General features: G+C 34.4%; 2 protein-coding genes across 2 annotated transcripts; both read left to right on the top strand.

Annotated features, from left to right (window-relative positions):
- The first annotated feature begins 214 nt into the window (after window positions 1–214).
- On the top strand, window positions 215–550 carry LOC108479532 (uncharacterized). The gene has a single exon (XM_017782201.1). The coding sequence runs from the start codon at window positions 215–217 to the stop codon at window positions 548–550; it is 336 nt and encodes a 111-aa protein (XP_017637690.1).
- A 4,730-nt stretch (window positions 551–5,280) lies between these two features.
- LOC108479524 (uncharacterized) lies at window positions 5,281–5,616 on the top strand. Its single transcript, XM_017782190.1, has one exon. It carries the CDS (start codon window positions 5,281–5,283, stop codon window positions 5,614–5,616), a length of 336 nt encoding a protein of 111 aa, XP_017637679.1.
- The last annotated feature ends 9,420 nt before the right edge of the window (window positions 5,617–15,036 follow it).

The following is a 15,036-nucleotide window of genomic DNA, read 5'->3' as shown; positions in this document are numbered from 1 at the left end:
CTTCTCTACTCTAGTATTCAACGTTTAATGCAAAGGGTTTGTAATTCTCTCTTTGATTCAACTACCATTAAACACCTTCTCTCTATATATACTCATTTCACTTCGGAAAGCATGTAATTCACAGCAAAAGCCTTGAAACTGTTATACTTCACACACAATCTTTTTACTTACATACATAGAAAATAGTTTGATTTAGAAGAAAGAGCAGAGGGAAATGGCAGCTGAGATGATTCTCCGGTGTGTTTTCGAAGGAAGCATATCAATGCAAGACTGTTTGATCGAACGGAGGCCCTACCATCGCAACTGCCAATGTGCATTGCACAACCTTAAAGGGGTTTGTTTATCTACTTGCATTTTTCGGACAACCAATAAATCATTCCCTAAGAAACAGACATGGGGTGATTGTTCTTTGTCTTTGTCGGCTTCCAAGTTCTCTTCTCAATCTCCTCTTCTTCCTGATGCCTCCTTCACCAATACCATACAAAATATTGATGCAGCTCCCGTTTTGAGTGAAACAGAAGCTCAGCACAATCAAGTTTATAAATTATAGAAAAGAAAAAAAAAAAAAGGTTAGGAAATGAGAACAATTTTTCTTATTCTCTTTAGCTTGACATTTATGTTTAGTTTCCAAAGTACAGTAGGTGTAGATAAAGATGAAAAAAAAAAGGGTACAGATATTTCTGGCTAAACAACTTCCCTGTAAATCCTTCAAGGTGAACTTCATTGTAAAGAAAGCTTTATTCTAGCAACACTACTTCCCTGTGATTTCTTAGAGTTGAACTTCATCATGAAAAAGTTTCATACTCTGCACCATTGTCAGGGAAAAAAATCAAGATAAAGAGAAAAATACTTTTGTATAAGGCTTTACTGAACCTCCGCTACTGAAGAAATTCATAAACATTTCAGTCAATCAAGAGTTCACATTTGGCATTAATATTTAATATAAACTTTAAATTTTTATATAATTAATGCCACGTGTCAATTCTTGATCACCATTTTATCAAATTAGACGATTTAATTCAGTTTATCTTTCGACCTCATCAAATTAACTTGGGACAATCAAATTGGTGTTCAATAGGATCTCCTCCTAGTCTCACCTGTCTAAATGTTCACCTGTAGGTATCAATTCTAAATTTTAAGGTTCATTTGATTTAGTCCAGTTTTTTGCAATTTAGTCACAGTACCAAAAACTAACCAAATAACATATCCATCAACCGACCACCATAAATATAGTTACCAATCATCATTTTCATGCAGACAACCACCATAAATAAGCACAAGAGTAGGATTAAGAAAAGTTTAGAAATTTTTTGATGGATGCTTGAAGAAAATGATGACAACAACAATAGTGGTAGAAAATACAAGTAAAGTTCATATTTTTGGACTTTGGAAAGAAAACAAAATTGAAATATATTGAAGGATTTGGATAGAAATGAAAACAACAAAGCAAAGTTAAAGTACAAAAGTGCAATTAATACTAGAGCTACAGTAAAAACTAACTAAACTCAGAAAAGCTATGAACTAAAACCCTAAATATGAAGAAGTAACTTGATAAACCATAAATGTAACATATTTTAATCTCATTCTTAATGCGTTTATGGATGATTAATGCTATAAATTAGTGATTTTGATGCTCCTAATCCCTTAAATTCATGTTTCTATACTTAGGAGAGCATTTGGGAGCAAAAGGAGCGAAAAAGGGGCCAAAATCGGAGTTTTCAGGATCCACACGGGTAGGCCACACGCCCATGTGCCAGCCAATATCAATATCGCTCCCTGTCTCCCAAACACGTGAAAAAAGCCAATTTTTAGGGTTTCTGGGCGTTCAAAAGTCTATAAATACATACTAGAAGAAGACCTAAGGGGACACGCAGAGTAGAACACATGAATTAATCGAAGAATGCCAACGGATTCAGCTCGGAAGCAGGATCTCCTTCAAGACTGAAGATCTCCCTCCAATTTCTCTCAAAGTTTTTGGGTTTCTTTATGTTTTATTGTTTTCCTATTTTTGAGATGTTTTCTTATTACATTATGAACTAAACTCCCTAAATACCTAGGAAAGATGAAGCCTATGTTGGATCTTATTATTTAATTATCTGAATTATACGATAAATACTTGTTCTTGTTCTTAATTATGTGTTCTTAATTCTTGCCTTAATATTCTCAGTATATTAATCCAAGTTTGATGTGCTTATTCAGTGGAGCAAAAGTCCCTGTTTAAGAGTAGATCTAGCATAATTAAGTAGAGTTACATGCAATCCTAGAAATAGAATGACATAAATCTGCCAGATTAGAGTCAAATCTAATAGGAGATCCATAAATCGAGTTAATGCGACAATAGGAGTTTTAATTAGAAAGAAATTTCAATTAATTAACCTAGAGTCAGTTGTTCTTAGTCTCGAAAGAGATATTAACATAATTTAGGGATTTCTATGGATCAAGACAAGTGAATAAATCATTTGATTCAGAGTCAGAATAATAAGTGAAGTCTAGGTGGATTCTTTCTTGGCTATTGTCTTCTTTATAAGTTTTCTTCAAGTATTTTTCCTAATTCGCTCTCTGTCACGTTCAGTAGTTAATTAGTTAAGTTAATTTTAGATTAAAGAAAATCTCTTATATTTTTAAGCTAAATAATAAAAAGATAGTTAATACTAGTACTTTTAGTCCTTGTGGATACGATATTTTGGACTCACTATAACTATACTACCATTCGATAGGTGTGCTTGCCTTAGTTGTGATCGTAGTCTAGTTTAGTGTTTCATAAAACGATCATCATAACTACTAAGCTTAAAAGATGAAAGAAAATGTAACTCTTTTAAAGTTATCAGCCAAAAGTGCCTTTTAACAGCTGAATACAATTCCAAATTTTAAACAAAAATGCCCTTAAAAGTTATGTTCTAGCTTGGGTTGATATTGGACAAAAGACTACCTCTGCAGTTATTTTCTCCCTGTCAGGCAACGGTGCCACAACACCCTAAATAGTAGTGAACTCGTGGTTGTGGAGGGTCTTGGTGTCACGACATCCTACCCCTAGTGTCACGACATCATTGGTGTTGGCTCTAATTTCTACCCCTCTAAGGATACCATGACTTCAAAGGCTCGGTATCGCGATGTTGACTTGTTGTCTTGACATCCTACCCTCATTGTCGCAACTCTCTCGACAGTAGGCTCCATGTTGATTTCGCGTTGAAGTTTTGTATCCTTAAGGTGAAAGGATTCGGTGTCACGACATCACTGTTATCAGTGTCGAGACACCCACTCTAAATGATGTCTTCCTTGAGGTTGGGCAATTGTCGTCTTCCTACATCAACTCAAACACCTCATTAGGTCTCCTGTGGAACCATGTTGCCAATTCTGGTCTTTAAAAGGGGCAAAAATCGACCAAAAATATTTATTAATGATGAATGCCAAAATTCAAGAAAAAATAGTTAATTTGCTTGAGAATAAACTGCTCAAGTGTATTGGAGAGTCTAATTTGACGTATCAAATTATGACAAATCAATAAAAAATAAATATTAATTTTAAAATATTGTTGATAAAAATCCTTGTTTTAAGTTAAGAATCAACAAAAGTTAAAATAAGTCATAAGTTGTACCATGCACATATTTGAAAATTTTTCTTTTACATTTTATTTTCAAGAATTTAGTCTATTTACTTTTAGATTTCAAAATTTAGGTTCAGTTGTTAATATATTTATTTATATATTGTTAATGTGACATTTTGAAATAAAAAAAAACTCACTTAACAATTATGTATAATTAAAAATGATATTATAATAAACTTAAATTTAATATATTTATAGTGGAATTTGAATTTGAAATTTAAAATATAAAAAATAAACTTTAAAAAATAAAAATATAAAAACTAAATTTATGAAAATTACATAAACTTATTATATATTTTAACCGCAAATTTAAAATGAAGAATGTAGTAGTTTTACATCAAAATTAGTTATGAGGTAAGTGGGAGTATTTAAATAGTTACAAGCAACGTTGAGGAAGAAGAGCCATATGAGAAAACATAACCGTCACAATCATTTTGCATCTTACAATGGCACTTTTTAAGGTAATTAGAACAAGTTAAGTGAGCATTGTTTTGTCCTTAACCAACAACAACCCACTAAACCCCAACCAAAATCCACCTTCTTGGTTCCATAGAGATGATCGCCTACTAAATCACAATAACAACCGTTAATTAACCTAACTTTAAGAATCAATTCTAGTTGGTTTATAACCACTTAATGAATTGGAGTAAGACACAAAGGAGGAAGACGTAAGAAAAATTCATTTTATATGAGTTTTCGAAAATTATATTTAATTTAATTTTGTGTCAATTATAGTTATTCGTTCAAATCATTTTAAATTTTAGGTCAATTTAAAATTTGGTTTAGTTATAAACTACTTGAATTGTTAATTTTTCATGATTAAATCAAGTTAAATCGAGTTCAAGTTGTGTTTTTGATTCGAGTCAAAATTGACAATTCTATATAGAAATAAAATCATCAAGTAGTTTAATTAAAATATAGTAGGATAAATTACAACCATATCATTAAATTCTAAACTTTTTAATTTAATCTTTTTAAAACAATGCTTAAGCTAAGCTGTTTTTTTTTCTTTACTTAGGTAGTTTTTTTTAACTAAAAACTTAAAGAACACTTTAGCCAATCAAAGTTTACATAACATTAATATTTAATATAAAATTTAGAATTTTATATAATTAAATATTAATGTCATGTGTCAACTCTTGATTGACTGAAATTTTTTTTAACTCATAATACGTAAAAAAGGAAAATTAAATACCTAACAAAAAATTAAGAAAAATCCAACTTCATCCGCTATGTTCCAAATTGAATTTCTTGCAAATCTAACCAACCCCACTTTTATTGTTTCCGTAATTACTAAGAGATTCTTTTCTTTTTTTATTTTATTTTTTTGCTCTCTTTCTTCCCATTCTCTTGGGAAATATATTAAATTTGAGAAACTTAAAAACTGCCCTAGTGAAACACGTTTGTCATTTGTTGGAGAACATGACTTTGAACAACAAGATCAATGTTGGACAGCTATGTTCCTTCTCTACTCTAGTATTCAACATTTAATGCAAAGGGTTTGTAATTTTCTCTTTGATTCAACTACCATTGAACCCCTTCTTCTCTCTGTATATATACTCACTTCACTTCAGAAAGCATGTAATTCACAGCAAAAGCCTTGAAACTGTTATACTTCACACAATCTTTTTACTTACACAGAAAATAGTTTGATTTAGAAGAAAGAGCAGAAGGAAATGGCAGCTGAGATGATGCTCCGGTGTGTTTTCGAAGGAAGCATATCAATGCAAGACTGTTTGATCGAACGGAGGCCCTACCATCGCAACTGCCAATGTGCATTGCACAACCTCAAAGGGGTTTGTTTATCTACTTGCATTTCTCGGACAACCAATATGTCATTCCCTAAGAAACAGACATGGGGTGATTCTTCTTTGTCTTTATCGGCTTCCAAATTCTCTTCTCCATCTCCTTTTCTTCCTAATGCCTCCTTCACCAATACCATACAAAATATTGATGCAGATCCCGTTTTGAGTGAAACAGAAGCTCAGCACAGTCAAGTTTATAGATTATAGAGGAAAAGAAGAAGAAACAGGTTAGGAAATGAAAACTATTTTTCTTATTCTCTTTAGCTTGACAATTATGTTTAGTCTCCAAAGTACAGTTGGTGTAGATAAAGATGAAAAAAAGGGTACAGATATTTCTGGCTAAACTATTTCCCTGTAAATCCTTAAAGATGAACTTCATTGTAAAGAAAGCTCTATTCTAGCTAAACTACTTCCTCGTAATTTTTCAGTCAAAAACAGTTTGTTCTATATAGCTTTTCTTCCAGAAGTATTTTTGGAGCTAGAAGTGTTTTTAAATAGCAATGTAGAACTGATTTCTGGAAGCAACTTTTTCTTTTTAAAGAGTTTTGATGTTACAAAACAATTATTATTTTACGTCAGATTAGATATTTAATAGTATTTTCATTGCCTACATTAACATATATTTAAAAATAAAAATACAAAAACTAATAAAAATGCTCAAAGAGATAATAAAATTTATAGAATTATTTAAAATATAAAAATTAAAAACCATAAAAATATAAAAATTTATATATATAATATAAATTAAATAAAAAATACGTATAACTTGCTCCAACCTAAATCAATCAATAGAGTATCTAAAATCGGAAGCATTTTTTTTTTATCAAGGTATCATCAGACAAATATTATTCTATTGTGATTTGATAAAAGAATCTAATTTAATATCAACTAAAATTAACATAAACACAGGAAAAAATTAAGAAAAACAGATGAAGACCAAACTCCAAATGAAAGATTCTAAATTGAAAGGATATAGGGTAAAAATTGAAATAGCTTTGGATTGTGTAGAAGCCCAAATTGCCCGGGCCCAATTATATGAAAACCCAACCAAACCCCTAAACCCACTAAAACCCTTAACCCATGACCCATTTACATCTACCCAAACCCAATTCAAAAGCCCATTAAGCCCCCAAAAAAAACCTAACCCAAAAAAAAACAAAGAAAAAAAAAGAAAAGAAAAACCTACCAAAAAAACCTAACCTAAAAAAAAAAAAAAAAAAAAAAGAAAAACCTAACAAAAAAGATAAAAAACCTAGCCACCTAACCACTTTCCCACTTGCCCCATTTTTCCTCCCATTGTCTACCACCACCACCTACAAAATAGAAAAAAAATAGAAAATCATGTAAAAGATGGCTATAAAAGCCATTCAAAAATCATGTAAGAAAAGGAAGAGGGGATTTTACAAAGATTGAAAAAAAAACATAAAATCCTTCAAATTTTGAACACAAAAGAAACATCAATAAAAGGTTGCATCTTTTCTTTTTCCTCTTCTTTCAATTTTTTTTTTTGTATTGTTTTTTTCTTTCTTTATATATACATATATTGTTAAAAAATTTAACTTTTCCGCCACTGTATGTGGTGGCATGCATGGTCGACGACGGCAATGCGCGACCGACGATCAATCAATGACCGCCCCTTGGCCGGATTTCCTTTCCCCTCCTTCTCTCTTCTTTCCCCTTCTTTTTTTAGGTATTTTATATATATTATGTATATATTTTTAATGCCATTAGTTATATATTTCTTATGTATATATTCTTAAATACTATTATATACATATATATATATATTTTAAATACCATATTGTGTATATATTATTATTACAAATTATTACTATTGCTAGTATTATTATAACTATTATTATATTAGTGTATATTTTATGTACATATGTATATATATATATATTTTGCACATATCATTATTTTATATTATTGTTGTAAATTTTTATGTATATATTTTTTAGGTACGCTTTCCTAATATTTTCTTTTATTGTAGATATTATTATTATTATTATTACATACTTTTATTATATGCATATATATATATATATATATGTATTTTTATGTACATATTATTATTTTATATTATTATTACCAAATATATCATTTTTCCTATTTTATTATTAGTACATGATTTGTTTTTATTTTGTAAATATCATTATTATTGTTATTCTAATATTCTAGTATTCCATGTTAATATTTTTCATTAATGATATCATTTTTTTTGCGTCCTTTATCTATTTTAATTTCTCACTTTAGGAATATTTTTTCTCATGTTTTAATTAATTTCAAAAATAAGGCAATGTAATGATTTAATATTAAGCCATCGATTTCATCGCTATGTTGGGTGAAATTCATCGGCTTGTGTTAAAAACGGACACCCTTTCTAAAAAGAAATCGAAAACTAAAATTCTCATTTTTCAATCGGATCACGATTAAATATTATATTGAACTCGTATTTTGAAAATCAAGTCAACAAATGTTTATGAGATACCAATTTTGGGCGTCGCGAGGGTGCTAATACCTTCCTCACAGAATCGACTCGAACCCCAATTTTTCTCTCGGACTTTCACGTAGACCTAAATTTGGCCTTCTTTTTATTTTAAAATAATTTTATTAGGTGTCCGATCACACCTATAAAAAGGATCGGTGGCGACTCCTTTGTTAATAAAATCGAAAGTTGGTTTTCAAATGTTTAATAAATCGCCACAATTAGCGACCAAGTGAAACTAATTTTTTTTTACGTCGCTACAGCTGGCGACTCCGCTGGGGACAAAACTTGCGAGTCGAGTTGAATTAAACACGTTTTGTCAAAATTTTCAAATTTCCTTGTTCAAAGTAAATATTTGGTCGTGATCCGAAAATCTCGCTTTCAAAATTCATGCATTTGTATCGTGTTGTAAATATTTCTTCTAACTTGTTATTTGGTTGTTTTTCGCTTTTCAATTTTATGGTTTTAATTTTGGTTTAGTTTCTTTAAGTAAAACGTAAAGGTTTGCAAGTTTCTCCCCACACACCGTGCACGTGCATTTTGTTGCATAACATGAGCTCTCTACCCGGCTCCGTCCGCTTTAAGTGAAAGTAAACGCTACGCTTCGTGAGTTAACTCGCCCTTCGCACAAAGCTAGTGAATACTTTCGGGTTACATATGACTTATGCTTTCGTGAGTTAACTCGTCCCTCCGCATAGGCATAAGTAAATGTAATCCTCGAATTGATCTCGTGAGCTGTGATAGACTATGACCGAGGCTCGTGCTAATCTTAGCGATGATAGTACGGGCAATTCGAGTACCTATCTAGAACCAAAACCGCATATAATGAACCATACGAGCCACCTAACTAGAGCCATGCCGAACCTCTCGTCTGCTTAGTAGTCCCCAAAATAAGTGCACGGAGGAATGCCTCTTGCCTTTTGCATTTTCACTTTCTATATAAGAGGATCGGGTCTGTTTAATAAACTAGGTCGGGTATTTTGATTTGTTGAAGTTCTCTATGTTTTTCTACCTGTATTAAATTACTAATCAAGTTTGTTTGTCTTTGCTTTATTGTTTTTCATCATGCATTATAGGCATCATATTAGGAAGGTGTTGATTAAAGATTGGTTACCAAAAACGGGTTTCTAATGGAGGAGTCAATTATACGAGTGACCGAAACGTTGTGTAATACTCTTTTGATTAAGGAAATGCCTAAACAGGGGCTATCTTGAAATTAACACCAAATTTTTGCATATTCATTCATGACTGACATTCATTTGACATTCATGCATTCATTCATACATTCATTCATACATTGCATATCCCATACTCGGTCGTGAAGATAAAATATATAATTCGCAGTTGTAATACCACAAGATCGGAACCACGTCATTCAGATAAAACTCGCCGACAAGCTAGAGTAATGGAGGTGAATTCAATGAGAAAACGAAAGATTGAAAAAGGCCGAAAACCGAATGGGAGCCTATGGAATTCCTCCTTTGTCAAGAACATTTACGTCTGCATGGAATGATATACCCGAGGTGACAATGCACAAGGCACAATGTTAATGATCGAAAAGGGTTTTGAACATCAAGATAAATTTCATTGACAAAGGAGTGACACAAGTAAAGATGTCTCAAGGTTACGCCTTTGTCCCCTGGTTTCATGTTGAATAATTGGACTGCCGAGAACCTTCTTGTAGTTTATAAGTCTTCAGAGTAATGCTCAAACATTAACATTCTATTGTGTCCTTAGATATAATAGAATTCCTTTGTAAGAGCTTGCATTCGCTCTTTATCATTCAAATGAATATCAATGAAGATGCATTTTGTCATGATCTTCGCATTATCACTAATTTCATAATCATTTTCTCATTTCAGTAGCTTTGTCCTTACATTTGCCTCATGCCATGCCATAACATTTCGTTTGTTGGTTCCAATACTTGGATGCCCCTCTATAGTCTCTTTTTTTCATTCAACTTTCAGGTGCTCAGATGTCAACAAAGATGAACAAACCCGTTCTGAGTCCCAAATCGATTTTGAGAAGGCTGTTTGTTTAGGAGAATTTGAAGCCGAAGAAAATGCTGAAGACTATGTCTTGTCTCCTGACTTGCTAAGAATGGTGGAACAAGAGGATAAACAGATTTTGCCTCATCAAGAATCCGTTGAAACAATAAATCTGGGAACTGAAGAAAGGAAACAAGAAGTGAAGATTGGCACTTCTATTTCAGGGGCACCAGCATAATTTGATTGCTTTGCTCCTCGAGTACAAAGATGTATTCGCATAGTCATATCAGGACATGCCAGGATTGGATGAAGATGTAGCGGTCTATAAGCTCCCATTAAAGCCAGAATGCAAGCCCATTCAACAAAAGCTAAGACGAATGAGGCCTGAGATGTTGTTGAAGATAAAAGAGGAAGTCAAGAAGCAATTTGATGCTGGTTTCCTACAAGCCTCCGAATATCCAGAATGGGTGGCTAACATAGTCCCGGTGCCAAAGAAAGACGGCAAAGTACGAATGTGCATGGATTATCGTGACTGAATCGAGCAAGTCCTAAAGATAATTTTCCTTACCACACATTGATACGTTGGTGGATAACACAAAAAACATTCATTGTTTTCTTTCATGGACGGATTCTCGGGGTATAATCGATCAAGATGGCCCCGAGGATATGGAGAAAACTACCTTCATAGCAATGTGGGGAACATTCTGCTACAAGGTGATGCCATTTGGGTTAAAGAATGCTGGGGCAACATATCAGAAGGCTATGGTGACGTTATCCCATGACATGATGCATAAAAAAATAGAGGTCTACGTCGACGATATGATTGCTGAATCCCGAGGAGAAGAAGAGCATGTAGTGAATCTCAAGAAGTTGTTCGACAGGCTGAGAAAGTTCCAGTTAAAGCTCAATCCAGCCAAATGTACGTTTGGGGCTACCTCGGGGAAGTTGCTAAGCTTCATTGTCAGTGAAAGAGGTATCGAAGTTGATCCAGATAAAATAAAAGCCATTCAAGAGTTACCATCTCCGCGCATAAAAAGGAAGTTAGAGGATTTTAGGAGATTAAACTACATCTCCGATTCATTGCTCAACTTACCAACCAATGCGACCCAATCTTTCGCTTCTTCAAAAACATAACCCGAGAGATTGGAATGAGGAATGTCAGGTGGCCTTTGATAAGATAAAGCAATATTTGTCTAGTCCTCCAGTGCTAGTACTGGTAACTCCGGGGAGACCATTGATATTGTATTTGACCGTGTTCGAAAATTCAATGGGTTGCGATCGGGATAACACGACGAGTCGGAAAGAAAGAAAAGGCGATCTACTACCTCAAGAAAAGTTCATCGAATATGAGGTAAAGTATTCGATCCATTGAAAAATATCTTATTACGCTCTGGTTTGGGTAGCTCGGAGACTCGGACAATATATGTTGTATCATACGACATGGCTAATTTCAAAGCTAAACCCAATAAAATACATGATGGAATCACCGGCACTCTTAGGAAGAATGGCACGATGGCAGATCCTCCTATTAGAATATGACATTGCCTATGTAAGTCAGAAGTCAATAAAAGGGAGCACAATAGCTGATTTCTTAGCGACTCGAACGACGGAGGGATATGAGCCCTTGAAATTTGATTTCCCGACGAAGACTTAATGTGCATCACGAAATGGAATCGAGTCATCAAAAGAGAAGTCATGGAATATGTGCTTTGATGGTGCGTCAAATACTTTAGGGCATGGAATTGGAGCAATCTTGGTATCACCAAACGGGAATCATTATCCGTTCACTGCAAGACTGAATTTCTTCTGTACCAATAACATAGCGAATATGAGGCTCAGATCATGGGACTTCGTGCAACCATTGAACGAAACATCGAAATCTTAGAGGTGTACGGGGACTCAAATTTAGTGGTTTACCAAACCGTGGAGAGTGGGAAGTGAGGACCCAAAATTGATTAAGTACAGTGATTTAGTAGTGAATTGATCAAAGAATTCAAAGAAATAACTTTTCATTACTTCCGCGAGAAGAAAACCAATTGGTGATGCCACGCCACTTTGGCTTCAATGTTCAAAGCAAGTAAAGAAGCGAAATAATGCCCTCAAAATGAGCATATACGAGGTCCCCGCACATTGTTGTAGCATTGAGAAAGAGGCGATTTGACGGCCATGGTTCCATGATATCTTAGAATATATCAAGAATCAAAGTTATCCGAACAAGCGAATGGGAACGACAAAAGAACAATCAGAAGAATGGCGGCGGATTTGTTCTTGACCTGTATAAAAGAGGAAAGGATCAAGTACTTTTGAGATGCGTGGATGATGTTGAAGCCAGAAAGATACTTGAAGATGTCCATGAGGGAATCTGTGGGACACATGACAATGGTTTCAGTATGGCGAGAAAGACTATGAGACTTGGTTACTACTGGTTGACGATGGAAAGTGACTGCATTAGTTTTGCGAGAAAATGCTACAAATGTCAAATCTACGGCGATAAAATTCATGTAGCCCCTTCGCCCCTTCACGTCATGACTTCTCTGTGGCCTTTTTCTATGTGGGGCATGGATGTCATAGGGCCAATTTCTCCAAAAGCTTCTAATGGACACCGATTTATTTTTGTGGTTATTGATTACTTCACAAAATGGATAGAAGCCGCATCATTTGCCAATGTGACGAAGATCGCAGCTTGCGTGTTTTTGAAAAGGAAATCATTTGTCGATATGGTTTGCTGAAAGAATCATTTCAGATAACGCCTTGAATCTGAACAACAAGATGATGAAAGAAGTGTGAGCAATTCCAAATAAAGCATCATAACTCATCGCCTTATTGCCCAAAGATGAATGGAGTCATTGAAGCGCCAACAAGAATATTAAGAAGATTATTGGGAAAATGACCGAGACATATAAAGACCGCACGAGAAGCTACCATTTGCTTTGTATGCATATCGTACATCCATGCGGACATCTACGGAGCAACCCTTTCTCTCGGTATATGGAATGGAAGTCATGCTACCTATCGAGGTTGAGATCCCTCTCTACGAGTCTTAATGGAATCGAAACTAGAAGAAGCAGAATGGGTTCGAGCTCGATATGATCAATTAAACCTCATTGAAGAAAAACGTCTAAAGGCAATTTGTCACGGAAAGATGTACCAGAAGAGAATGATCGCGGCCCATGACAAGAAAGTACGACCAAGAGAATTCCACGAAGGAGAACTTGTGCTGAGAAAGATTCTCCCAATAAAAGGACTTCCGAGGAAAATGGGCCCCAAATTGGGAAGGACCATACGCCGTAAAGAAAGCATTCTCGGGTGGAGCTTTGATTCTCACTGAGATGGATGGGAAGGAGTTACCAAATCCAGTGAATTCAGATGCTGTGAAGAAATATTATGCTTAAAAAAAAAGGAAAATCAAGATGAAAACCCGAAAAAGGCATCTTAAAAAAAAAAAGAGAGAGGGATCAAGGTGAAAACCCGAAAAAGGCGTTTTGATTAACACAAAAGATTAGGATGAAAACCCGAAAGGGCATTCTAATGAAGCAAACTGGGCTTAAAGAGCAAGGCATTTTGAACAGTGGGTCAAGCAGTGAGGCTAGAGTATTTGAAGCATTTCTGAAAGCTCGAAATCTTTTACGCAAGAAGCCGCGCTCGAAAAGATTTTTGATTGAGGAACGAGGAAGAGTTTATGCATTGAATATCTAGAGCATTTGTATTCGTTGAATGCAATCCCTTTTCTCTTTATGACACTCTTTTACTATCATTGGTTAATTTTCTTTGTTTGCTACATTTGAAATGAATAAATGTGAGGTATCCTTTTGTCCCTACCTGACCATTTTCACGCATCTCATTATATGATTCATTTACATGATAAATAGTGAAATGACACACTCTAAGCAAAAGAAATGTTAAGCATTACCTGGATGAAAATTTGATAAGCACAAGAGTCTCAAAGTAAGAACAAAGTTCAATCGGGGGCAAAAGAGTGATATCTGAGAAACGTCGATTACTCGTGAAGCTTGAAGACAGGTATAAGGCCTGAAGAGAAAGTCGAGAATCAAAGCAATGAACACAGATCCTCAACAATCGTGGCTAAATGGACATACGACAAACATGCTTAAGGAGCACTGCATAATCATGTAGGCATAAAAGCATTTAAGACAAACATGTGCATATCATGATAACATCATACATGGCATATACAGGTACTCCAACAGAGCAAGAAATCTTGAATGAAAGTCGAACTGAATCAAAGGAAAAGACACCCGAATTCTACCAAAGGACAGGTTTTGGTATTTTGATGTTTTTAATTCATGCTTTTCAAGGAAAATCAACTCATATTAGAGAGATGAGTTGAGCCTCAAGACACGTTGAGGTATTTTTAATTGTTGTTTTCAAAATCAACTCATATTGCGAGAAGTGAGTTGAGCCTCGGGACACGCTGAGGTATTTTTAGTTTTAAATTGACTCATATTGCGAGAGGTGAGTTAAGCCTTTTAATTTTTGTTTTTCAAAATCAACTCATATTGCTAGAGGTGAGTTGAGCCTCGGGGCACGCTGAGGTATTTTCAATTTTTGTGTTTTAATCAACTCATATTGCGAGAGATGAGTTGAGCCTCAAGACACGTTGAGGTATTTTTAATTTTGTTTTCAAAATCAACTCATATTGCGAGAAGTGAGTTGAGCCTCGGGGCACGCTGAGGTATTTTTAGTTTATGTTTTAAATTGACTCATATTGCGAGAGGTGAGTTAAGCCTTTTAATTTTTTTTTTCAAAATCAACTCATATTGCTAGAGGTGAGTTGAGCCTCGGGGCACGCTGAGGTATTTTCAATTTTTGTGTTTTAATTTCAACTCATATTGCGAGAGGTGAGTTGAGCCTCAGGTCACGCTGAGGTATTTTCAATTTCTTTTTTCAATTTACGTTGTTCAAGAATCAACTCATATTGCGAGAGGTAGGTTGAACCTTTTAATTTCTACTTTTCAAAATCAACTCATATTGCGAGAGGTGAGTTGAGCCTCGTGACACGCTGAGGTAATTTCAATTCTGTTGTTAAAAAATCAACTCAGATTGCAGTGGCGAGTTGAGCCTCGTGTCACACGCCGAGGTATTTTCAATTTCCGTTTTCAATTTTTGCCTTTCAAAAAATCAACTCATATT

This window comes from Gossypium arboreum, chromosome 6, assembly GCF_025698485.1.
Source record: "Gossypium arboreum isolate Shixiya-1 chromosome 6, ASM2569848v2, whole genome shotgun sequence".
Taxonomy (NCBI): domain Eukaryota; kingdom Viridiplantae; phylum Streptophyta; class Magnoliopsida; order Malvales; family Malvaceae; genus Gossypium; species Gossypium arboreum.
This window is presented reverse-complemented; position numbering and strand designations above follow the sequence as displayed.

What these genes read in the sequence shown, in the direction of transcription:
- LOC108479532 (XM_017782201.1), top strand. Translation starts at nt 215, where the DNA reads ATGGCAGCTGAGATGATTCTCCGGTGTGTTTTCGAAGGAAGCATATCA.
- LOC108479524 (XM_017782190.1), top strand. Translation starts at nt 5,281, where the DNA reads ATGGCAGCTGAGATGATGCTCCGGTGTGTTTTCGAAGGAAGCATATCA.